Source organism: Chiloscyllium plagiosum, unplaced genomic scaffold (genome assembly GCF_037043375.1).
Source record: "Chiloscyllium plagiosum isolate Xiang-an unplaced genomic scaffold, Cpla_swu_hap1 HiC_scaffold_18, whole genome shotgun sequence".
Taxonomy (NCBI): domain Eukaryota; kingdom Metazoa; phylum Chordata; class Chondrichthyes; order Orectolobiformes; family Hemiscylliidae; genus Chiloscyllium; species Chiloscyllium plagiosum.
In genome coordinates, this window is record NW_028270156.1 from 76860464 (window position 1) to 76887221 (window position 26758).

The 26758-nt window shown below is 42.5% G+C and overlaps 1 protein-coding gene across 1 annotated transcript in view; it reads left to right on the forward strand.

The window, feature by feature from the left end:
- Positions 1-26758, forward strand: part of LOC122558125 (mucin-6-like) — a 314704-nt gene that overhangs the window by 44692 nt on the left and 243254 nt on the right. Inside the window, exons 2-4 of the mRNA XM_087996204.1 lie at positions 12502-12552; positions 15057-15297; positions 18478-18604. Of these exons, the coding sequence (XP_087852330.1) occupies positions 12502-12552; positions 15057-15297; positions 18478-18604 (419 nt within the window). The remainder of the gene's footprint in view (positions 1-12501; positions 12553-15056; positions 15298-18477; positions 18605-26758) is intronic.

Below are 26758 nucleotides of genomic sequence, written 5' to 3' on the forward strand. Positions count from 1 at the left end.
GGGGGTGTAGTTGCTGGGGGTGGGGGAGGGTGGATTGGAGAGGGGGTATAGTTGTTGGGAATGGGGAAGGTGGATTGGGGAGGGGGTGTTGTTGTTGGGGATCGGGGAGAGTGGATTGGGGAGGAGCTGTAGTTGTTGGGGATGGGGGAAGGTGGATTGGGGAGGGGGTGTAGTTGGGGATGGGGGAGGTTGGATTGGGGAGTGGGTGTATTTGTTGGGGATGGGTGAGGGTCGATTGTGGAGGGGGTTTAGTTGTTGGGGATGGGTAGGGTGGATTGGGGAGGGGGTGTAGTTGTTGGGGATGGGAGGGTGAATTGGGGAGGGTGTGTAGTTGTTGGGGGTGGGGGAGGGTGGATTGGGGAAGGGGTGTAGTTGTTGGGGATGGGGGGGGTGGATTGGGGAGGGGGTGTAGTTGTTGGGGATGGATGAGGGTGGATTGGGGAGGGGGTGTAGTTGTTGGGGGTGGGAGAGGGTGAATTGGGGAGGGGGGTGTATTTGTTGTGGTTGGGGGAGGGTGAATTGGGGAGGGGGGTGTATTTGTTGAGGACGGGGAGGGTGGATTGGGGAGCGGGTGTATTTGTTGGGGTTGGGGGAGGGTGGATTGGGGAGGGGGGTGTATTTGTTGAGGACGGGGAGGGTGGATTGGGGAGCGGGTGTAGTTGTTGGGGATGGGGGAGGTTGGATTGGGGAGGGGGGTGTATTTGTTGGGGACGGTTGTTTTGACGGTTTTACTAAACCTTTTCCTTGCGCTCGAGAGCGCTCGGGCCGGCTACCGCTGCTGCGATTGGTTGAGCCTTAGCCTGGTCGATGCTCTGATTGGCTGAGCCTTAGCCTGGTCGATGCTCTGATTGGCTGAGCCGTAGCCTGGTCGCTGTCGTGCAGTGGGTTCGCGCTTTATAATGGCATTGTTTTGAAACGGTTTCTTCTGTTCAGCGTGAGAACTGATGGTTTCACTTTATTGTTAGTTTGGCACTATCGGGTATAAGTATTTGGTTGGCCAGGCTTGGTTCATTTTCAATTGTTCATGATGGAGTTGAAGCTTCTTCTTACGATTTTAACTTTCCAGCATGTCCTCGATTTACATGTTATCCTGGGAATGTGCCCCTCTTCGTGGAGGTATATATCCCAATCCTGGAGCGGGGCGGGGAATATGCCACTTATCACCGCATCCAGAATGTTATCAGGTCTTGGCAGACTACTTAGGTTCAGATCCTGTAGCTGCTAGTAATTCATGATCAGATGAAGTGGGTGCCCGTTGATAGTTATGCTTCTTTTTGAGGGCAGTCGGGTTGAGAAGGTGATGCATGACGTTTATGTTTGAAGATGATGTGAGTTGGTTTGGTTTTACTGTGGTAGTCAGGATCTCTCCAATGTTTTGGTTTGTTGGGGCTGACGGTCATTCGGCACATCTTTTGCTTCTACGCATACTGGCTTGACTCATACAGCACGGAAACAGACCCCTCAGCCCAACTCGTCCAGCGCTGACCAAGTTTCCCTGACTAAACTAGTCCCACTTGCCTGCATTTGGTCCATATCCCTTTCAGCTCTTTTTTAAATCCATGTGCCTGTCCAAAAGTCTTTTAAATATTGTAATTGTACCTGCATTTACTACTTTCTTTGGCAGTTCATTCTGCATGAAAACGTTGCCACTTAGCTACCTTTTAAATCTTTTTCCTCTCCTTAAAAATATGCCCTCTCGATTTAAATTCTCCCATTCTTTGCTGTTCATCTTATCTATCCCCTCATGATTTTATAAACCTCTGAGGTCACCCCTCAACCTCTTATACTCCCGTGGAAAAAGGTTCCAGCCTATCCTATAACTCAAACCCTCCAGTCCTGGCAACCCTGATAAATATTTTCTGAACCTTCTCCAATTTAGCAATACCCTTCCTATAGCAGGTTGACTAGAACTGCACAGTACTCTAAAACCACAGTACTCACCATCATCTTGGACAACCTCAACATGATGTTCCAACTCTTATACTTGGTCTGAGCAAGGAAGGCAAATATGCTAAATACCTTCTCAATTGTCCTGTCTCCCTGTCATGCAATTTTCAAAGGACAGTGTACCTATTAGATGGTCTTGTGGTTCACTGATAGTATCCTGACCTCTTCACCAGAAAGTCGAGGTTTAAGTCCTGCCTGAGGTGGTAGTGTGTTAGACACATTCAAAACAGGTTAATTAAAACAATTTACAATTTTTTGTTGTGTTCATTTTTGACTGCCTATTTCTTGGTCTTTGGTTTCTCCCCACCCTAAATTTTAATAGACCAATGATATGTTGCAGTTTCTTCATTCTGATATTATCTATACATTCTTGGCAAGAACTAGTACAGTTTGCTTGATCAAAAATACTTTATAGGATAGTGTTATCAGTGGATCACCCAAAGTTTGTAAATGTCCCTATTCCTCATGTCCCATTGATAAGGCAGATTGTTGCCTGACTTTCATAATTTACTTGCATATACAGTTATTTCTAATTTGCAAAACTGCAATTTTTGTCATTCAGTTGTTATAATTGGGGAGGCCTCTGGGGAGGCCTTTCAGCTAATTTGCATGAAACAAATTTAAGATTAAATATATTTAAATCTGCTAGCTTTAAATAGCAGCCTTCAGCCAACTGGATTCACTACACAGATCATAGAATCCTTACAGTGTGGAAGCAGGCCATTTGGCCCATCAAGATCACATTGACTCTCCAAAGAGCATCCCACCCAGACCCAACCGCCTACTTTGTCCCTGTAACCCTGTATTTACCATGGCTAATCCACCTAGTCTGCACATCTTTGGACTATATATCAAAAAATATCTGAAGACACCTGGTACAGCAAGGGCTATCGTCCTGAACCATATTTTGGTAATAGAACTAAAGACTTGTGCTCCAGAATTAGCTACACCCATAGTTGAGGTTTTCCAGTACAATAACAACACTGACATCAACCAGGCAATGTGGAAAATTGCGTAGAATGTCATTTACACAGAAAGCTGAAAAAATACAATCCAAACAATTACTGCCCCATCAGTTTACTCTCCAACAGCAAAATGATAGGAGAAGTAAAAACAGTGCTATTAAGCAGCACTTATTTAGCAATAACATGTTCACTGATGCTCAGTTGAGCTTCTGCCTGGGCCACTCAACTCCTGACCTCCTTCCAGCCTTGGTCCAAACAATACAATTCGAGAAGTGAAGTGAGAGTGACTTGGACTTGGATTCTGGGTAATCCAAGATGGAGGACGGGAAAAATTTCTGGCTGTAAGAGTTGCCCTTTTTTTTGAGGTATTTTAGGTGTTGGAGGTGATTTCCTCGAATTCCAAGAGCAGCAATTAATGTTTTATATGCTGTTGCATTGTTTTGGAACTTTGGAAAAAAAAAGTTGAAATAACAGCAGGTTTAAAAGGGAGAAGAGCAGAGAGAGAGAGAGAATGAATGAACCTGCACAGTTACCGCCTTTGCTGTTTGAATTCGTCTATCGCTGGACATCGGAGTGCATCTGGGCAAATTAACAAACAGTGAAATTCACAACTAATCTTGGAGGAACTGTTGGGCGAAGTTCGCAGCACAGAATCAGATAAGTTAATTGTTGTTTTAAGTCTGTCCAAGAGAAAGGCTGCAGTAGTGAGTATAGTGGATTCTTTTTTGATTATATGTTTTTGGAGAGAAGTCTCTTGATTAAACTTAAAATATAAGCCATAGCTATTAATTTAACCTGGGGCAGTGTTTGTAGAGGAATAAGATGGTGTTATTTTCTGGGTCGGTAGATTGTGAAGGAGCAAAAATGTCCTTTGCAGTAATATGTACCTCTTGTCAGATGTGGGAGTTTAAAGAGAATTTAAGGGTTACTGCGGATTATATCTGCCATAAATGCTGTTGGATGCGAATCTTATCAGATCGAGTGGATCGGTTGGAGAGACAGATAGAAGCGATGAGGAATTTGCAACAGCAACAGTATGTGATGGATGGCAGTTATAGAAAAGGGGAAAAATCTCAGATACACATAGATGGGTTAACTCCAGGAAGGGTGGGAGAGGTCGGCACCTAGGGCAGGAGTCTTTTGTGGATATACCCATTTCAAACAGGTATGCTACTTTGGAAAATACAGGGGGTGATGGATTCTCAGGGGAACGTTGCACGAACAGCCAAGTTTCTGGTATTGAGACTGGCTCTAATGCAATGAGGGGTATGTCAGCTTCCAAGAGATCAATTGTGTTAGGGGATTCTGTAGTCCAAGGTACAGACAAACGTTTCTGTGGCCAGCAGAGAAAAAGCAGAATGGTTTGTTGTTTCCCTGGTGCCAGGATCAATGATGTCTCCGAGAGGGTGCAGAATGTTCTCACGGGGGAGAGGGGCTAGCAAGAGGTCATTGTCCACATTGGAACCAATGACATAGGAAGGGAAACGGTTGAGATTCTGAAGGGAGATTACAGAGAGTTAGGCAGAAATTTAAAAAGGAGGTCCTCAAGGGTAGTAATATCTGGATTACTCCCAGTGCTACAAGCTAGTGAGGGCAGGAATAGGAGGATAGAGCAGATGAATGCATGGCTGAGAAGCTGGTGTATGGGAGAAGGATTCACATTTTTGGATCATTGGAATCTCTTTTGGGGTAGAAGTGACCTGTACAAGAAGGATGGATTGCACCTAAATTGGAAGGGGACTAATATACTGGCAGGGAGGTTTGCTAGAACTGCTTGGGAAGATTTAAACTAGTACAGTAGGGAGTGGGACGCAGGGAGATAGTGAGGAAAGAGATCGATCTGAAACGGGTACAGCTGAGAACAGAAGTGAGTCAAACAGTCAGGGCAGGCAGGGACAAGGTAGGACTAATAAATTAAACTGCATTTATTTCAATGCAAGGGGTCTAACAGGGAAGGCAGGTGAACTCAGGGCATGGTTAAGAACATGGGACTGGGATATCATAGCAATTACAGAAACATGGCTCAGGGATGGACAGGACTGGCAGCTTAATGTTCCAGGATACAAGTGCTACATGAAGGATAGAAAGGGAGGCAAGCGAGGAGGGGGAGTGGCATTTTTGATAAGGGATAGCATTACAGCTGTGCTGAGGGAAGATATTCCTGGAAATACATCCAGGGAGGTTATTTGGGTGGAACTGAGAAATAAGAAAGGGATGATCACCTAATTGGGATTGTATTATAGACCCCCGCAATAGTCAGAGGGAAATTGAGAAACAAACTTGTAAGGAGATCTCAGCTATCTGTAAGAATAATAGGGTAGTTATGGTAGGGGATTTTAACTTTCCAAACATAGACTGGGACTGCCGTAGTGTTAAAGGTTTAGATGGAGAGGAATTTCGTAAGTGTGTACAAGACAATTTTCTGATTCAGTATGTGGATGTACCTACTAGAGAAGGTGCAAAACTAGACCTACTCTTGGGAAATAAGGCAGGGCAGGTGACTGAGGTATCAGTGGGGGAGCACTTTGGGGCCAGCGACCATAATTCTATTTGTTTTAAAATAGTGATGGAAAAGGATAGACCATATCTAAAAGTTGAAGTTCTAAATTGGAGAAAGGAGAAAGTGAGGACTGCAGATGCTGGAGATCAGAGCTGAAAATGTGTTGCTGGAAAAGCACAGCAGGTCAGGCAGCATCCAAGGAACAGAAGAATCGACGTTTCGGGCATAAGCCCTTCTTCAGGAATCCTGAAGAAGGGCTTATGCCCGAAACGTCGATTCTCCTGTTCCTTGGATGCTGCCTGACCTGCTGCGCTTTTCCAGCAACACATTTTCAGCTCTAAATAGGAGAAAGGCCAATTTTGACGGTATTAGGCAAGAACTTTCGAAAGCTGATTGGAGGCAGATGTTCGCAGGTAAAGGGACGGCTGGAAAATGGGAAGCCTTCAGAAATGAGATAACAAGAATCCAGAGAAAGTATATTCCTGTTAGGGTGAAAGGGAAGGCTGGTAGGTATAGGGAATGCTGGATGACTAAAGAAATTGAGGGTTTGGTTAAGAAAAAGAAGGAAGCATATGTCAGATATAAACAAGATAGATCAAGTGAATCCTTAGAAGAGAATAAAGTAAGAGTATACTTAAGAGGGAAATGAGCCGGGCAAAAAGGGGACATGACATAGTTTTGGCAAATAGAATTAAGGAGAATCAAAGGGGATTTTACAAATACATTAAGACCAAAAGGGTAACTAGGGAGAGAATAGGGCCCCTCAAAGATCAGCAAGGTGGCCTTTGTGTGGAGCCGCAGGAGATGGGGGAGATACTAAACGAGTATTTTGCATTAGTATTTACTGTGGAGAACATGGAAAATATAGAATGTAGGGAAATATATGGTGACATCTTGAAAAATGTCCATATTATAGAGGAGGAAGTGCTGGACGTCTTGAAATGCATAAATCCCCAGGACCTGATGAAGTGTACCCTAGAACTCTGTGAGAAGCTAGGGAAATGATTGCTGGGCCCCTTGCTGAGATATTTGTATCATCGATAGTTACAGGTGCGGTGCTGGAAGTCTGAGGATTGTCTAACGTGGTGCCACTATTTAACAAAGGTGGGAAGGACATGAAAGAGAATTATTGACCAGTGAGCCAGACGTCGGTAGTGGGCAAGTTTTGGAGGAAATCCTGAGGGACAGGATGTACATGTACTTGGAAAGGCAAGGACTGATTAGGGATAGTCAACATGGTTTTGTGTGTGGGAAATCATGTCTCTCACATTTGATTGAGTTTTTTGAGGAAGTAACAAAGAGGATTGATGAGAGCAGAGTGGTGGACGTGATCAATATGGTTGACAAGGTTCCCCATGGGAGACTGGTTAGCAGGGTTAGATCTCACAGAATACAGGGATAACTAGCCATTTGGATACAGAACTGGCTCAAAGGTAGAAGGCAGAGGGTGGTGGTGGAGGGTTGTTTTTCAGACTGGAGGCCTGTGACCAGTGGAGTGCCATAGGATCAGTGCTGGCTCCACTACTTGTTATTTATATAAATGATTTGGATGTGAGCATAAGAGGTATAGTTAGTAAGTTTGCAGATGACACCAAAATTGGAGGTGTAGTGGACAGCAATGAAGGTTACCTCACATTACAACGGGATCTTGACCAGATGGGCCAATGGGCTGAGAAGTGGCAGATGGAGTTTAATTTAGATAAATGTGAGGTGCTGCATTTTGGGAAAGCAAATCTTAGTAGGACTTATACACTTAATGGTAAGGTCCTAGGGAGTGTTGCTGAAGAAAGAGATCTTGGAGTGCAGGTTCATAGCTCCTTGAAAGTACAGTCGCAGGTAGATAGGATAATGAAGAAGGCGTTTGGTATGCTTTCCTTTATTGGTCAGAGTACTGAGTACAGGAGTTGGGATGTCATGTTGCGGCTATACAGGACATTGGTTATGCAATTCTGGTCTCCTTCCTATCAGAAGGATGTTGTGAAACTTGAAAGGGTTCAGAAAAGATTTGCAGGGAGTTTGCCAGAGTTGGAGGATTTGAGCTATAGGGAGAGGTTGAAATGGCTAGGGCTATTTTCCATGGAGCAGAGGCTGAGGGGTGACCTTATAGACATTTATAAAATCATGAGGCGCATGGATAGAATAAATAGTCAAAATCTCTGCCCTGGGGTGGGGGAGTCCAGAACTGGAGGGCATAGGTTTAGTGTGAGAAGGGCAAGATATAAAAGAGACCTAAGGGGCAACGTTTTCACGCAAAGGGTGGTGCGTGTATGGAATGAGCTGCCAGAGGAAGTGGTGGAGGCTGGTACAATTGCAACATTTAAAAGGCATCTGGATGGGAAAATGAATAGGAAGGGTTTGGAGAGATGTGGGCTGGGTGCTGGCAGGTGGGACTAGATTTGGGTTGGGACATCTTTATGACTAAGTGCCAGGCAATAACCATCTCCAACAAGAGTGAATCCCACTTTGACCTTGTCATGTCTTGGCATTTCCATTACTAAAGCTTCCATCAATATCCTAGGGATTACCACTGTCAATAAACTGAATAAGACTCTCCATATAAATACAGTGGCTGCAAGAGCTGATCAGAGGCTGGGAATTCTGCATTGACTAACTCATCTCCTGACCACTCAAAGCCTGTTCACCATCGACAGGGCCCCAGTCAAGAATGTGATAAAATATTCTACATTTAGCAGTTGGGAGGACAGACATACTAACATTTCTGAAGCAGCTGATAGTATCAAGGTCATGATCATTAAAATCAGCTCTGCTGGATTTGCCAGAGTTCTGACTGCCAAAACAAATCTTCATGCAGCTCAAGGGGTAAATGTAGGGGAATGGGTCTGGGTGGGTTGCGCTTCGGCGGGTCGGTGTGGACTTGGGCCGACGGGCCTGTTTCCACACTGTAAGTAGGTAATCTAAGCATTGGTTAATGACCTGTAACATGGATTCAATGGCAATCATGTCAAATCAAGGGATTTGAACAAGAGAAGGAGAAAGGAACTCAGGACTGGTATTGCAAAACTTCCTAGGCGGACAATCATACTCATCAGTAAGTGATTGGCAATGATGACATGATTGCCATTGAATCCATGTTACAGGTCATTAACCAATGCTTAGATTACCTACTTACAGTGTGGAAACAGGCCCGTCGGCCCAAGTCCACACCGACCCGCCGAAGCGCAACCCACCCAGACCCATTCCCCTACATTTACCCCTTCACCTAACACTACGGGCAATTTAGCATGGCTAATTCACCTAACCTGCACATTTTTGGACTGTGGGAGGAAACCGGAGCACCTGGAGGAAACCCACGCAGGCACAGGGAGAATGTGCAAACTCCACACAGTCAGTCGTCTGAAGTGGGAATTGAACCTGGGTCTCTGGCGCTGTGAGGCAGCAGTGCTAACCACTGTGCCACGGTGCCGCCCACTACTGCTCTTGATTACTACTCCAGCAACAGTACCATTATGCCAGTGCCAACCATCGGAAGAACATGTCGAGTCAGTTGTGGAAGATTCCATACCGAGCATAATTGATGTTATCAAATTTGTGTATGTTTTACTGACCAGGACAAACAGGAAATAGTCTGAGGACACTTACACCTATTCTTTCATCTATTTTATCTTCAATTGTTGGTTAGTCATGTTTCATCATCATATATTTTGAATCTGGGGTCACACATGCTTTGGTATTGTTATGACATGGAGGTAAATAGCTGAGCCAAATCACCTCTTCTACCTCTGTTTTCACAATGCAATAAAATTAAAATTGAAGACCCCCAATAGTCACTCCAATGGTTCCTAACTAGACTTTGAAATAACCAATCCCAGACTTTGCGAATAATTAATTTACAGACCAGTTTTGCAGCTTTAACAAGAGTTAACTATTTATGAAATACACATTAACTTTAGCAGAGAGAAAATTAAACAACATGGCAATCTAATGAATGTCTGTACTTTAAATCAGAAACATTTGTTTTTAGCTCCATTCCCACAAGAGACAGACATACGAACACAGTTAAGGGATAAATAAGAGGAAATAACAAAACTGGCCAGATTACTTAAATGGTTTTCACAATGTATTGTTTCACAGGCATATACGTGCATTCCTTGTTTGCTTTTCTGGAACTGCCAATGAGGATCACTTTCAAAGTTCACCCAGACAAAAAGCAGCATACTTCTAACTCGGTTTTCTACTATCTGCAAAAAGTGGTATACTGGTTTCGGTAGGGAGCTTTCAACTCTTCATGCTGTCTTGACAGCAGCCAACTTCATCTTCTCCGAAAATATAATTCAACAAAAAACAACTTCTGTTCTGGTTCCATCCTGATAGAATAACTGTCCTTTCCCAAGGCTTTAAATGCAGTTCAGCATTGATCATCTGTTTGAGCACAGGGACCTTTCCAGACTTGCTGAAACCAACTCCCAGGAACTGACCTTGCTAATAGCCAACTTCTGCTATCTTCCTGGAATTGCTGTTTCTGCTGAATCCTTTTAATCAAGAATCAGTTTTTATTTAACCTGGCCTCACAAACAAACAAAAAGCTTCTCTGCCTTGTTCTTTTCCTTTCACCACTAGCTGTTTCAAAGTCCACAAATCATTTTCAGCTAACAATTCCCAGTTCACAACTCCAAACCAAAATTGATCAAAGAATTAAAAATCATTAGTGAGGATTTTAACATTTTTTAAAAATAGCCCATTTTAGCTAGGCTGCAGCTATTTTTGCCTGGATAGATTTTATTTACATTGCCTGCCGCACCTGTAAACTTAACGCCCATAATACAGCACAAGCTGCATTTCAGTAAAATTGGCTTACCTGACCAAGTTGAAACTAATGCTATTTTTACTTCAGAGACAATGCTGGAAATACTTAACAGATTGGGTAGCAATTAGAGGTGAAACAACATTTCTGGTGATGATCTTTCGTGAGAGGATAGCCTAGCTGCTTTCTTAATTCATAAGAAATAACATTTCACTCAACATGTTGAAATATTTCTTCTCCAAAACCTCCTGTCCAAAGGCTGCTTTAAATCTAATACCAGAAAATAGGCAAGGTTTCCTAATTTGTTACAATTCTGGACAGGATATGTTAATCTGTTAAATTTCTGGGTGAGGATGGATGCACTGGCACCCTTCTTTTATTCACTCATCCCCTTTGTTGGTTGCAATTAGATTGATTTATAAAGGAGCCTTTCTCTTTTGAAACCTTTCTTCCTAGGCCCAAATGAACTTCGGTTTTAAAAGGAACCAGTTTAACCAAGCTTTCTTGAATTAATCAAGAGAGTAAGTTTATTCATTACTATAGGAGAAAGTGAGGACTGCAGATGTTGGAGATCAGAGCTGAAAATGTGTTGCTGGAAAAGCGCAGCAGGTCAGGCAGCATCCATTGGATGCTGCCTGACCTGCTGCGCATTTCCAGCAACACATTTTCAGCTATTAATTACTATACACAAGAAATACCCATGAACAACCATTCACATAGCTTAGAAATAAGGTGAGACCAAAAAGATAAAAGTTTTAAAAAGATGTATGAAATCCGTCTGTAATTTTTTTATAAAAAGCAGACAATTGAACTTTGTAGCTGTTGCAGAGGAGGCTACTGGTAGCGTTTGTAAGGTTCACAATATTTTGTTTTGCAGATTGGTTCTGATTCTGCTGTTCTGATGCCTTTTTAAGCGTAATTGAATTCCAGTATTCAGAATGACAGAGAGAATCCTTTATTCTGGATTAGTGGTGCTGGAAGAGCACAGCAGTTCAGGCAGCATCCAAGGAGCTTCGAAATCGACGTTTCGGGCATACATAGGCTCATACATATTTGAGCATTCAGTCCTACAAGTTCCCATCAGAGGAGTTGAAACTTTTTAAAACTACTATCCTTGTGTATTCCTAGGTAAAACAATCTGTGCAAGAGGTGGCTTTCTGCTAAGAGGGAGGAGATTGTCAGCTCTCTTTATCATCTATTTGTGCTAAGTCTCCTTATTTTAAGTTTTCCTGGTAATGTACATGTGGACCATACTGTTGGCATAACACAGGAATTGCCAGATAGTCAGCTGAATTTAAATCCACTGTTTTTCTGTAGAAATTCTTCTTAAAACAACACATTTTGAATCAGAACTGAAAGCATAACTATAAATTATATAACAGATTGTAAGTTTCTGTGCAGCACTTTGCCTTGAAAGCTCTCTTTATCATTTTGTAATGATTTATTGCAGATTTCTTCTGTCAGTTACTGTTCTGAGGACAGTCCTTTCAACTATTATCTACTTGATGGCTCAATGACCTCTTCAGCAGTACAGATTGTTTTTCAACAATGTAGAAACTCAAATTAGAGTAGGAAGTGCTGAGGCAGCATCTTTGAGCTGCATTTAATTGTCAAAAAAAATGGATTGTGTTCAGATCAGAGGTTAAAATTGAAAATATCTGAAATGGTTGTGCAAAATACTTCGAACTAGACACTCAATTTGGGCTTTGGAGATGGTAAAAATTGAACAATGTTTGTCATGGTTTGGCAGTATTAAGTGTAGATAAGCATTAAGGGATATGTGGAGAAAGCAAGAGTCTAGAATTGAGATAGACGATCAGCCATGATCATATTGATTGGCAAAGTAGGCTTGAGGGGCTGAATGGAGAAAGTGAGGACTGCAGATGCTGGAGATCAGAGCTGAAAATGTGTTGCTGGAAAAGCGCAGCAGGTCAGGCAGCATCCAGGGAACAGGAGAATCGACGTTTCGGGCATAAGCCCTTCTGAAGGGGCTGAATGGCCTACTTGTACTAATTTCTATATTTCTATTAATAATTATGCTGATCATTTTAATAGTGCATTCTAAGTTTAAGAATAAGTTGGACTCGAAGAAGTTTTCTACAAGGAACATTAGAAAATGGCAGCTAATAAAACAGTTTGAGGAGAAATTGGATGAATATTTTTTTAAAAAGAGGAATAAGCAATGTATACATAATTCCACCTGAAGAAGACAAATACCAACAATTTTTCACTTACCAAATGGATGCAGTTTATTACATTTCTGTTATATTTCTTGAAATCGCAAATTGAAGCTGTAAATACTTCATTTTTAAATTTTTGTTTTATAGGTGACAAAATCACGATGTCAACTTTTGTTCAAGAGCAGCGTCTTTATTATTGTAAGTATATCTGGATACTCTAAAAGATTTTCTGAAAGATAAAGTGAACTGTTGGCTGGGATTCAAATGGGGTTGCTATCAAATGCTCCTGTTATGTAGCATACTGTTTGGCTTCTGGTGGTTCAATCACTTCTTCTGAAACCACTGAACTCCCACTGGTGACCCCTTTAATTACCATTCAATTCATAGAATCCCTACAGTGTGGAAACTATTTGGCCCAACAAGTCTACACTGACTTTCGGAAGTGCATTTCATCCAGACTCACCCTCCTATCCTATCCCTGTAACTCTGCATTTCTCATGGCTAATCCACCTATAACCTACACATCCTTGGATATGATGGGCATTTTAGCATGGCCAATCCACAGCTCTTTCACACTGAGCTTGGTTTTACTAAGCTTCACTTAGCTAGCACTGCTCCAAGGTTCTGTATCTCAAGTCTCCTGAGCTATACTTAGCATGCCCTGCTCATGGGATTCCTTTTGTGCCAACTAGTAGATGCACCAAAAGACACCTAGAACTTCAGTGAACCCCAGTTCTCAGATCTTACAACAGTACTTTAGCTGTTTGCTCCTGTCTCTGTCTCTCTTTCCCTGTCTCTCTCTCTCTCTCTCTGTCTCTCTGTCTCTCTGTCTCTCTCTCTCTCTCTGTCTCTCTCTCTCTTCTCTCTCTCTCTGTCTGTCTGTCTGTCTATCTGGCACGCTCTCTCTCTCTCTCTCTCTCTCTCCTCTGTTCCTCGCGCTCTCTTCCTTTCTCTTTCCCCCCCCTTTCTCTCTTCCCCCCCCTTTCTCTCTTCCCCCCCTTTCTCTCTTCCCCCCCTTTCTCTCTTCCCCCCCTTTCTCTCTTCCCCCCCTTTCTCTCTTCCCCCCCTTTCTCTCCCCCCCCCCCTTTTCTCTCTTCCCCCTTCTCTCTTTCTCTCTCTCTTTCTCTCTTTCTCCCTCTCTGTCTCTTCCCCACTTTTCTCTCCCTTTCTTTCTCTCTCCCTCTCTCCCCCCCTTCTCCCTCCCCTCTCTTTCCCCCTTTCTCTCTCTCTCTCTCTCTTCCCTCATTCTCCCTCTCTCTTTCCTTCTTCCTCTCCCTCTCTCTGACCCCCCAGTCTCTCTCTGTCATTCCCAGTCTCTCTCTTTCCTTCTCTTTACCCATTTCTCTCTCTTTCCCCCTCTCTTTCCCTCTCTCTCCCTCTCTCTGACCTCCCTTTCTCTCTTTCCCTCCCCTTTCACTTTTCCCCTCCCCTTTCTCTCTCTCTCCCCCCTCCCCCCACACCACCACTTCTCTCTCTTCCTCCCTCCCTCCTTCTCTTTCCCTGTCTCTCCCTTTCCCCGAGTTCATGAACTAGAGGGCATAGGTTTAGGATGAGAGGGGAAAGATATAAAAGAGACCTACAGGGCAACTTTTTCACGCAGAGGGTGGTACGTGTATGGAATGAGCTGCCAGAGGATGTGGTGGAGGCTGGTACAATTGCAACATTTAAGAGGCATTTGGATGTGTATATGAATAGGAAGGGTTTGGAGGGATATGGGCCGGCTGCTGGCAGATGGGACTAGATTGAGTTGGGATATCTGGTCGGCATGGACAGGTTGGACTGAAGGGTCTGTTTCCATGCTGTACATCTGTATGACTCTCTCTCTCACTTTCACTCTCTTTCTCTGTGTGTCTCTCTCTCTCTCTCTCTTTCCCACTTTCTCTCTCTTTTCCCCTTTCTCTCTCTCTCTCTCTCTCTCTCTCTCTCCCCCCTCCCCCCTCTGTCTCTCTTCCTCTCTTTCCCTGTCTCTCTCTTTCCCTGTCTCTCTCTTTCCCTGTCTCTCTCTTTCCCTCTCTCTCTCTTTTCCTCTCTCTCTTTCCCCTCTCTCTTTCCTCCCTCTCTCCCTGTCTCTCCCTTTCCCTGTCTCTCCATTCCCCCGCTTCTCTCTCTCTTTTTCTCTCTCTCTTACTCTTTCTGACTCCCTCTCTTTCCCTCTCTCTCTTTCCCTGTCTCTTCCTTTCCAAGCCCCTCTCTCTCTTTTTCCCTCTCTGTCTCTCTCTCTCTCTTTCCCTGTCTCTCCCTTTCTCTCTGTCTCTCTTTCTCCCTCTCTTCCCCTCCTCTCTCTCTTTCCCCCTCTCTCTCCCTCTCTCTCCTTTTCACTCTTTCTCTCTCTCTCTCTTTCCCTTTCTGTCTCTCCCCAACCCGCTCTCTGTCTGTCTCTCTGTCTGTCTCTCTCTCTGTCTCTCTCTCTGTCTCTCTCTCTGTCTCTCTCTCTGTTTCTCTCTCTCTCTCTCTCTCTCTCTCTCTCTCTCTCTCTCTCTTCCTCTCTTCTCTAACAACATATAGAGTGAAAGTTAGACATTAGAGACAGGAATAACCAATTGCATTTCAGAAGACTTCCACAATCCTTAACCTTCTGGAGCTGTGGGGTGACATTTGGAGGTGGAAATATTATCAATGAAATTATTACAAAATTGTCTTTTAAGAAGTGAAAACATTTTAAAACTTTGATAAGTAACCATTTTGAAAATGTTTCTTCACAGCTCCCACAAAAGCTACGTGCACCACTTGGGGTTCTGAACATTTCAAAACTTTTGACAATTTTATTTTTGATTTTGCATCAACCTGCAACTACATCTTTGTCAGTGACTGTTCTGGAAACTTAGGAGGCTTCAACATTCAGATTCGCAGAGGAAAACATGGAAATATTAAAAGAATCTATATGAATATCTGGGGTACTTCAATCATAATTGAGAATGCAAATACAATAGTGAATGACAATGGGTATGTTTGAAGACTTTTTCATTGAAGGAAATTACAACTGTATCTAATGATTCTTAAATCTACATTCTATATGAAACTGAAATGTTTAATCACTTGTGTTAATCTATCGAATTATAGTTTTTATATATCTGACTCAGTATTGTTGGATTGATCTCCTGTGCAACTCTTTAATTGCAAAAAACAATTCCTATCTGTGACACAAAACTGCTGATACTGAAATCCAAAGTAGACAAACAGGAATTTTTCCCCCTTCTGTCATCCGGACAGCTCTCCACTGCTACTCCTCCATTCCCTGCTCCACTGCTCTAAACCCACCCCCAAACACAATAAAGATAGGGTCCCCCTTCTCCTCACTTTGCACCCCACCAGCCTCTGCATCCAACATATCATCCTCAAACACTTCTGCTGTTAATGAAGGTGTAGGTGTATACTGTAACCTCTTAAGGACTGACCAAAAGCACAGAGAGTGCTGTACAAGGTAAAAATGTAACACTTTGTTGAAACAAATAGCTGGGGTTGCATGCTTTGAAATAAAAACAAATGCAAATTCGGCCAATCAGTTTAAATTATGCCCCAGATACTAAAATCCAATCGCATTCGAACTTAGTGTTTTGATGACATTAAACCAGTGAAATGATCTGATGTTTTGGGGTATAAAACCAGACATTTTGAACAGTTAGAGGGAGGACTGCCAAGAAAACCAACAAGTATAGACTGCTAGTCAAATAGTTCTTTGAGAGGTACCCGTCCATAAGAAAAGGTGTGCAGCAGAAGACCGAAGAAGAGATGACCCAGGAAAATCTCCAGAGAAAAATTGACAAAGCGAAGTGGTTTTGAAACATGATTTTTTTTTGTAAGTCTTAATCAGGTTTTTTAAGGAAACCAGTATTGTAGAGTGGGAGATAATAGATAAAGAAAGGAGTTTAAGAGAAAGAAGTTGTAAATAGAGGTTTTAATATTCTCAGTTGGACTTAAGTAAAAATGAACAATTTTATTCTTTAAAATACTAAAATCTGGAATAGTTCTTTGCCTCTCAATTTAACAGATTACAGCATGAAATGAGCTTCTGTATGTTGGGTTTAAATTAGCAGAGGGTTTTACCCGTGACATAACGCCGGCAATTAGACTCTACCACCCAGAATATCTTCACCTTTCCACCCGTCTTTGCCTTCGCAACAACTGTTCCCTTCACCAATCCTTGGTTCGCTTCACACTCCCCACCAACCCCTCCAACCACCCCTTTGTAGCCTTCCCCTGTAACAGAAAAATTTGCATCACCTGCACATATATCATCTCCCTCACCTCCTTCCAGGGGACCAAACATTCCTTTCATGTGCGACAGAGGTTCACCTTCACCTTGTCCAACCTAGTTTACTGTATCTATCCGATGCTCCCAATGTGGTCTTCTCTGCATCGGTGAGATCAAACGTAGACTAGATGACCGTTTTGCTGAGTATCTTCGCCTGGCCCAAAAGGGCCAGCTTGACCTCCCAGTCACCACCATTTCAATTTCCCCCACTTCCCTCTCCCCCTCCAACTTGTCTGTCCTCAGCCTCCTCCATTGCCGCATTGAATCGGACCACAAATTGGAGGAAGAACACATTATCTTCCGCCTAGGCAGCGTACAGCCTGAAGGACGTAGCATTGAGTTCTCGAATTTCAAATAACCTTCCCACACTGTCCCCAACTCCTTTCCAGCTCCGCCTCCTCCCTCCCATTCCACCTACCGATCCTTCACTCCGGCTACGAACGGATTCATCCCTCCCATCGACAGACCAGGTCATACCCACTATCTGTGTCCACCTATCACTACTTCACCATTTTGCTACACTTCCCATCCTGTTCTGTCCCTCACTCTTTATCTGTGCACCCCCTACCCTCACATCTAATCCTGAAGAATAGTTAATACCCAAAATGATGACTTCTGTACCTCCCGATGCTGCCTGGCTTGCTGTATTCTTCCATCCTTCTGTTTGTCTACCTCCTAGCTGTTCGTGATTGAGTCATCATGTATGCTGTTTTATACAAATATGTCAGTTAATGTACTGTTTAAATCCCAGTTGTAACTTGACCTTTTTGATAACAGTGGTGTCTTGAGGTACAGATGCACTGTCTCTGTTATGGAGTTGATTGGCGTTATAAATTTTATGACAGCCATATTTAGAATCTCAAAAATGTTCTAGTTTAGCTTAATACTGTGTTAATCTAGTTTATGTTCTTACCTTGTTTTCATAACGTTTCTGTCTTTTTAAAGTTTTTGGCCTACTTTTCACTTCCTATACTTTTTAAAATCCCATTGTCTGCTTGACTTAGCACATGTATTTGGCTATGCATGCAGCATATGTACACAAGTGGCTGCATGTAATATGAAAATTCAGACTCTTGAAACCCCACTTAGAATTAATGGTAATGGCTTGCAGTTGATAGGATTTTATGATGGCAATCAAAATCTGGTTGAATGGGTGTCACTCTTTAAAGCTCTTCTAGAAGCTGCAAGACTCTCCTTTTGACAACATTTCCCTTTGATCTCTTCCTTTCTCAGTAATATGCAGTTTCAGTTTGTATTTGTCTGCTTGATGCAGCTAAGGATGGAATTAAGCACCAACAGAATTGTTCCTATACTTTGTGTTCATTGTCTTCATATCTCATCATATTTTCAGTGGTATTAACTTATGGTTCAAATCAGTAGGTGAAAAATAAGATATGAATAAGTGCTCATAATCAACCCAATGAAATTTTATCGCAAACTGTTAACATTATAAAATATATTTTGTAAATATTTCCCGAGGATTGTGGAATTCAAAAATAGAAGGCATAGGTTTAAGGAGAGGGGGACTGATTTGAAAGAGACCTAAGGGGAACTTTTTCATGCAGGGGAGGGTGTGTGAATGGAATGAGCTGCCAGAGGAAGTGGTGGAGGACTGGTACAATTACAACATTTAAAAGGCATCTGGATAGATATAGAAACAGGAAAGGTTTAGACGATATGGACCAAATGCTGCTAAATGGGACCAGATTATGTGAGATATCTGGTTGGCAAGGACGAGTTGGACTGAAGGGCCTGTTTCCATACTGTATAGCTGTATAATACTGTATAATCACTTAAGAAGTGGCTTGTATTTTCTTTAAAGTGCTCTTTAAATCTTGTTTAATTAATGCACAATTTGTTTTGTCTGACAGATTTGTTCAGCTACCGTACAATTTAAATGGAGTACAGATCAAGTCATTTGGAGGCAGCACAAGACTGGTTGCTAAACAGAAGGGTTTTGATCTTGTTGTTGTGTGGAATTTCATAGACTATCTAATGGTATGTTTCTTTTTAGCTCAATTATTCAAGCAAGAATGTATATTTGAAAATACATATGCTTCCTGTACAGACAGAATATTGTCATTTCATTTAGTTGTTTGATTTTTAAAGTTACTGCTGTGTAATATTAATAGATCAGGTTGATTCAAATTAATAGATTAATAATTGTCACAAAAGTCTACATTTAAAAATTAAATTAAAACTGCTTGGAATTTTTGAATAATTGTGATTCAGCTGACCATTACACCTCTTCAACTGTCCATTTACATTGAAGTCAATGTGTTGTTGGCAGCTGAATCTACATTACCTGTTGTATATTAGCTTGTAGAAGCCAAAAATAATTTGCAGCTTGTGGATTCTTTCTGATATTATATGCACATGCTTGTGTGAGAGCTGTTTTCCTCACTATATTCGGCGTATCTTTTCTCGTGGATGCACGGTGTTTTCCTTGAACAATTGGCATATTGCCATGGGTTCTGTGGGCATTGTGCAACTCCACTCTGGTTCCATATGCCTCCTAAAATGTATCCTCTTTCTCTTCTCCTCTTGTTCAGTCCTTTGCTGTAAACCCATTGTCAAAGTTATTCAAGACCCTAATTAAACAGGCTGCTTTGACCTGGATGGTATCAAATTTCTTGAGTGTGGGAAGAATATTTAAATAACGGTGTAATGACATTTCTTATCAACTATGCTGATGGTGGAGAATTCATTGGTGATATACTATTTAATGTTAATTTTTTTCTCTTCTTGGAGATTATTGATGCATAGCAGTCTTATGGCGTGTATGTCACAGAGGAACCTCGATTATTTGAAGGACACGGGTGGGAAATATTTTGATTGGTTCATCAAATGCTGACTAACATAGTTTAGCCAAGCATTGGGACCCTGCGATCTTGCCGGATAATCCGATATTCGGATAATCGAATGCCGAATATTCAAGATTCCCCTGTAAATGCTAGTTATCAGACCAAACCTGAAAGTTGTTTCTGTACATGGCATAAACTATTTTAATATCTGCGGACTCATGAATGTAATGAACCATCACATTTTTACCTTATGATGGATTGAAAGTCATTGAAACAATTAAAGATAATTGCGCTGAAAACAGTAGCTTAAAGTCATACAGTGAAGTTCTGGGACCGAGAGGCTTGACTTCCTGCAGCCACAGTCCATCTTCTTTCATGCTAGTCATGACTCTAGCTTGGGGAGTATCAGTTTTGCTAGGGTTTGTTGATTCCACACCAAGTCAGGGGCTGGTTTAGTATCAAAACAATTATATGTTGTCATCTGACCTCTGGGGTTCAGCTGCTTTGGCCATATTTGTCCAAGGTTTTGTGTCTCTGGTGGACTCCGAAGTGAGTACTTGCAGGTTGGTTACTGTTGAGTAAGTGCTGCTTGATTGCAGTATCAGTGATGCTTTCCAGCACTGTATTGATTGAGACTAGACTAATGGGAAGGTAATTGGCCAGGTTCTGGATCAGTGGTGCTGGAAGAGCACAGCAATTCAGGCAGCATCCGAAAAGCTTCGAAATCGACGTTTCGGGCAAAAGCCCTTCATCAGGAATAAAGGCAGAGAGCCTGAAGCGTGGAGAGATAAGCTAGAGGAGGGTGGGGGTGGAGATAGAGTAGCATAGGTACAATAGGTCAGTGGGGGAGGAGATGAAGGTGATAGGCCAGGGAGGAGAGGGTGGAGTGGATAGGTGGAAAAGGAGCTGGGCAGGTCGGACAAGTCCGGACAAGTCAAGGGGATCGTGTTGCTGGAGGTTAGAAACTAGGATGAGGTGGGGGAAGGGGAAATGAGGAAGCTGTTGAAATCCACATTGATGCCCTGGGGTTGAAGTGTTCCGAGGCGGAAGATGAGGCGTTCTTCTTCCATGCGTCTGGTGGTGAGGGAGCGGCGGTGGAGGAGGCCCAGGACATTCTATGTCCTCGGCAGAGTGGGAGGGGGAGTTGAAATGTTGAGCCACGGGGCGGTTTGGTTGATTGGTGCGGGTGAGCAATTCATCAACTTCACCAACACATTCCACCCTGACCTTAAATTTACCTGGACCATCTCTGACACCTCCCTCCCCTTCCTGGACCTCTCCATCTCCATCAGTGACGACCGACTTGTCACTGACATTTTCTACAAACCCACCGACTCCCACAGCTACCTGGATTACACCTCTTCCCACCCTACCTCTTGCAAAAATGCCATCCCGTATTCCCAATTCCTCCGCCTCCGCCGTATCTGCTCTCAGGAGGAGCAGTTCCACCATAGAACACACCAGATGGCCTCCTTCTTTAGAGACCGCAATTTCCCTTCCCACGTGGTTAAAGATGCCCTCCAACGCATCTCGTCCACATCCCGCACCTCCGCCCTCAGACCCAACCCCTCCAACCGCAACAAGGACAGAACGCCCCTGGTGCTCACCTTTCACCCTACCAACCTTCGCATAAACCAAATCATCCGCCGACATTTCCGCCACCTCCAAACAGACCCCACCACCAGGGATATATTTCCCTCCCCACCCCTCTCCGCCTTCCGCAAAGACCGTTCCCTCCGTGACTACCTGGTCAAGTCCACGCCCCCCTACGACTCACCCTCCCATCCTGGCACTTTCCCCTGCCACCGCAGGAACTGTAAAACCTGTGCCCACACCTCCTCCCTCACCTCCATCAAAGGCCCTAAAGGAGCCTTCCACATCCATCAAAGTTTTACCTGCACATCCACTCATATCATTTATTGTATCCGTTGCTCCCGATGCGGTCTCCTCTACATTGGGGAGACTGGGCGCCTCCTAGCAGAGCGCTTTAGGGAACATCTCCGAGACACCCGCACCAATCAACCAAACCGCCCCGTGGCTCAACATTTCAACTCCCTCTCTCACTCTGCCGAGGATATGGAGGTGCTGGGCCTCCCCCACCGCCGCTCCCTCACCACCAGACGCATGGAAGAAGAATGCCTCATCTTCCGCCTCGGAACACTTCAACTCCAGGGCATCAATGTGGATTTCAACAGCTTCCTCATTTCCCCTTCCCCCACCTCATCCTAGTTTCTAACCTCCAGCAACACGATCCCCTTGACTTGTCCGGACTTGTCCGACCTGCCCAGCTCCTTTTCCACCTATCCACTCCACCCTCTCCTCCCTGACCTATCACCTTCATCTCCTCCCCCACTGACCTATTGTACTCTATGCTACTCTATCCCCACCCCCACCCTCCTCTAGCTTATCTCTCCATGCTTCAGGCTCTCTGCCTTTATTCCTGATGAAGGGCTTTTGCCCGAAACGTTGATTTCGAAGCTTTTCGGATGCTGCCTGAATTGCTGTGCTCTTCCAGCACCACTGATCCAGAATCTGGTTTCCAGCATCTGCAGTCATTGTTTTTACCTAATTGGCCAGGTTGGCCAATTATTTTGGGTGAACACGATAATTTTGCACTGTATTGGATAGGTACTAGTCTTGCAGTTGTATTAAAAAGAAAACTTGGTTAGGGTTACAGGTAGTCTGGAGCACATATCATCAGTACTGTTGCTGGGACAAGAGATTGTTACATTGAAAATGCTGTAATTAATCTGATGTGAAGCTTTAGCTCCAAATGCAACGGCTGCCACATTTCAGTAAACAACTCATTTGTGACACAAACATTATTCTCTATGGAGGCTGAGAGGCACAGAATGCTCCCTGAAAGATTCTGGGCCAATGTTCCTGTAAGAACCATTCCCTTCATCCTGTTCTCTTTCAAGCATCTTGTCCTCCTTTATAATAAGAAAAATGCAGAAAATACTCAGAAGGTCTAGTAACATCTGTAGAGCGAGAAGCTGAGTTCACTTTTCAGGTCGATTGCATTTTTCAGGCTTGTCCTTCTCTGTGTTACCTATGTTTATTCTCCCTGTCATGCTGCAGGCTAAAGGGGATAGACGGCACAGTGCTCATGATTGGGAACAAGTCATTCCTTCAAGTAAGAACCAAGGTCTTCACCATCTGCTGTACCACTCACTTCAACTTTTATGTTTCAATCCCCAAACATAGCTCAGCAACAGCTAGTAGAAATAAATCAGCAACTGACTGAAAGTGAAAGTGGTTATTACGGACAAAAGGGAGCAGTGAAATTAATTTTTTAAATGGTCCTCTTCTGCCTGTAACAGATGGGATTTTCATTTTCTTTCTAACTTCTATTGCCTTTTGACAAAAGCAGTGTGGATTTTCCCAGACTCTGAAGTGCAATTCAAAAATGACTCAAAACAAATTCTTTAGGGTGAAAACAACATTGTATTTAATAATATCGTCAAAACCTAGGGTGATGGTTATCAAAACACAAACTGTCACGCACAGGTATACAAAAAAAGAAAAAAAGTGAAAAGTTACAATTGCACATTACTTAACAATCAATGGTATTCGCATTAATTTGTACCAGTTGTACAATCCAGTAAGTCCGTGTCAATTAAATTCTTGCTCTTAGCTTACCTGGCAAAATTCCTTTTTGTAAGAGCTTGGATATAATTGAAGGCAATGCAGTGTATTTCCTCAAGACCGGGAAGTAGTTAGTTTTTCAGGTGAAACGTGATTGTTCCCAGAAATCAGGATCAAGATATTGAGGTTAGAATAAAGCTTTTAGTTTGGTCTGGAAATACCTTGCTGTTTTATGTCCTTAAAGTAAAAGCAGTCTGAGGAAAGAGCTGAAGTGTTGTCTGATTATTTTTCTGTTATATTGTATACATATTATTTCAAAGCCTGCAATTTCAATCATGTGATTAGGGCTCTCTGAGGAGCCAACTCAGCTAACCGAGTGGTTTTGATGTCTCTTGTCAAAAACCAATGCGTTGCGGGAGATAAGCCATGGGACAATCTCAGGTATTGTATGGTTTGGAGAATTCGGTGTTGGACTTGTGTGTACAAAGTTAAAAATCACACAACGCCAGGTTATAGTCCAGCAGGTTTATTTGGAAGCACTAGCTTTCGGAGCACTGCTCCTTCATCAGGTAGTTGTGGAGTATAAGATCGTAAGACATAGAACTTATAGCAAAAGTTTAGTGTGATGCAACTGAAATGATATATTGAAAAAGACATGGATTGTTTAAGTCTCTCATCTTTTAGAATGACCATATTGGTTTCAGTTTTTTTCATATGAGAGCTTTTGCAGAGTCTCACTTAAGTTTGTAGCTGAACTCTGAATATAGCAGAACTAAGTGACATTACCTAAAGATTTCTTGAAATTGCAGTCATATTATATGATGAAATTGATAGTGATTTAACTATTATAAAACCATTATCAATCATATTAGTGAAAATGTATAAAGAGAAAAACTTTATTGAAAGAAAGTATTTTAAAGAAAGAGAGAATTGCAACAGTTTTATACCTCAAACATTAACTCCAAATTGGTCTGCCCATGATCCAAATACCAAAACAACATTTGGTATGTAGAATGCCAAGTCATTGAATACATTACACAGGGGTGGATCTCTGGTCACTCACTCCGTTGATATCTTTCCTTCTGTAGCCTTCAATAGTTGACTGTTGATGGCTTTACTGCAGCAGCAAATTTGGGAAGGGCTGATCCTTTAAGCCAAATTTCAAGTTCCATTCTAGCCTCCCATTAATCGGTTTCCAAAAGATAAGGTCTGAGCAAAGCAGGAATCTTAACTTTCACAGAAATGGCAAAATCTGCATGTTTCACAAAATTAAGGTTGTTGACATATTCTTGATGGTGTCTCTTAAATGTTTTCTGACCATCACTTAAACTACAATCTATTGACCACCTCATGTGAGGCAACTTAACACACTGGTATTTGGTCCAAGGGTATTCTGAGTCAATACAGTAAGGAAAATTCTTCTTTTAAACTGAGAAGGAACAATTTGGATGCAAACGTAGAGTCAAAACCCAAGGCCCAATATGTTGGTGGAAAACACTATCATCAATCAAAATAAATAATTTTGACTCAGTGAAAGCACAATCACTGTTGGGTTCAGGTCAAAGTTAACAAATAATTTGATTCAGATACAGTTCAAGATGAAAAGCAGAACAGGAATTAAATACAAAAGATAAATTGCAAAAGTTAGTGTTGTCTGGAAGATGCATTGTCTGTGGTCTATTTGTGTGTATTTGCTTAGAATGTCTCCATAATACAAAAGTGTTACATTTCAAGAAGTTGATGAGTTAGCTTTTGTTTGTTGGATGTTTCTGGGACGCATTCTGTGGTTGCTCGCAGCTCTCTTGAGACTAGCAAATGTCCATTCAAAAGAATAAAATTAAATGAAAATCTCTTTTTGTAAAAAGATTTGATCACTCTTCCTGAGCCTTGAAGGTGACATTCCTCCCACATCGAGGGAGAAATGTATTTTTTTTTAGCACATTCAGAAAATAAAAATAGTAATAGAAAGCAGAAATCATGTGCACTGCTTCGCCTGAGGCCCACTGAAGATGTTACCTAATAGGGTGATGAGACGTCTGGAAATGAACCTCCCAGCTCAGCGAGCAAACCTACATCCATAATAATATACAGTCAGGGTGTAGCACTCTTTATTGTCAAATACAACTAGCACTTGCAACATCATTTTTCCATTTTTTGTATCCTATATATTCTAAGGGTTACACAAAGGAGAAGGTGTCAGCCAATGGTAGTAATTTAATTTCAAATAAAAAGCTGCATAGCTACCTCCACCATAGAAATGTCAGAAATCACATGACACCAGGTTAGTCCAGCAGGCTTATTTGAAATCACAAGCTTTCAGAGTGTAGCCCCTTCATCAGGTGAAGTCAGAGCGAAGCACACAGCATATAGAATTTATGGTGAGAGAGATCAAGGGCAGAGGGATCAAAAGATCATACAAATGGAGTGAGTGGAGTGTCGAATAATAGGTCTCTGCAGGTGACCAAGGGTGTTATATGGTGTGAATAAAGTGTCAATAGCTGAATAACATCCGAAGAGATGACCTAGAATCCAATGAAAGTAGGCAGAGAGATAATTATAAAAATTAAAAATAAGGTGGTGCTGAAAGAACTGCGGATGCTGGAAATCAGGAGCAGGGACAGGGGTCGCTGCGGTAGAGGAAGACGCACGACTGGTGGGTCTCATATTAGTGGTTTCGGAAGCTGTTGGAGAGAACTATTAGGGATAGGATTTGCGCAGATTTGGAAAAGCATTGCCTAATTGGGGACAGCATGCCTTTGTGCTGTGGAGGTCTAACTTCATAGACTTTTTCGAGGAGGTGAGAGTATAGCAGTGTATATTGGCTAAATGGATTTTAGTAAGGTTTTTGAAAAGGTCCCTCACGATATCTTCATCCAGAAGATTAAGATGCATGGGATCCATGGTGGCTTGACCTCAATTATTCAGAATTAGCTTGCCCACAGTAGACAGATATAGTGGTGGGAGGGTGTTTTTCTGGCTGGTGGTCCATTGTTAAAGATCTAGTGATGTTCCACAGGGATCCATACTGGGAACTCTGCTGTTTGTGACGTATATAAATGATTTGGATGAAAATATACATGGGTGGGTTAGTCATGTTGAACCCCTTGCCCTGGAAAAGACCTTATCTATTTATCCATGCCCCTCATGACTTTATAAACCTCTATAAGGTCACTCTTCAGTTCCAGGGAAAACAGCACCAGCCTATTCAACCTCACCCTATAGCTCAAATCCTCCAACTCTGGCAACATCCTTGTAAATCTTTTCTGAACCCTTTCAAGTTTCACAACACCCTTCTGATAGGAAGGAAACCAGAATTGCATGCAATATTCCAAAAGTGGCCTAACCAATATCCTGTACAGCCACAACATGCCCCCCCCCCCCCGACTCCTATACTCAAAACTCTGACCAATAAAGGAAAGTATGCGAAACACCTTCTTCACTATCCTATCTACCTGCGAATCTTGTATCGAGGAACTATGACCCTGCACTCTAAGGTCTCTTTATTCAGCAGCATCCCCAGGACCTTATCATTAAGTGTATATGTCCTGCTCTGATTTGCTTTTCCAAAATGCAGCACCTCGAATTTATGTAAATTAAACTCCATCTGCCTCTCTTCAGCCCATTGGCCCATCTGATCATTGTATTCTGAGGTTACCTTCTTTGCTGTCCACTATACCTCCAATTTTGGTGTCTGCAAACTTACTAACTATATCTCTTACATTCGCATCCAAATAATTTATATAAATTATAAAAATTGGTG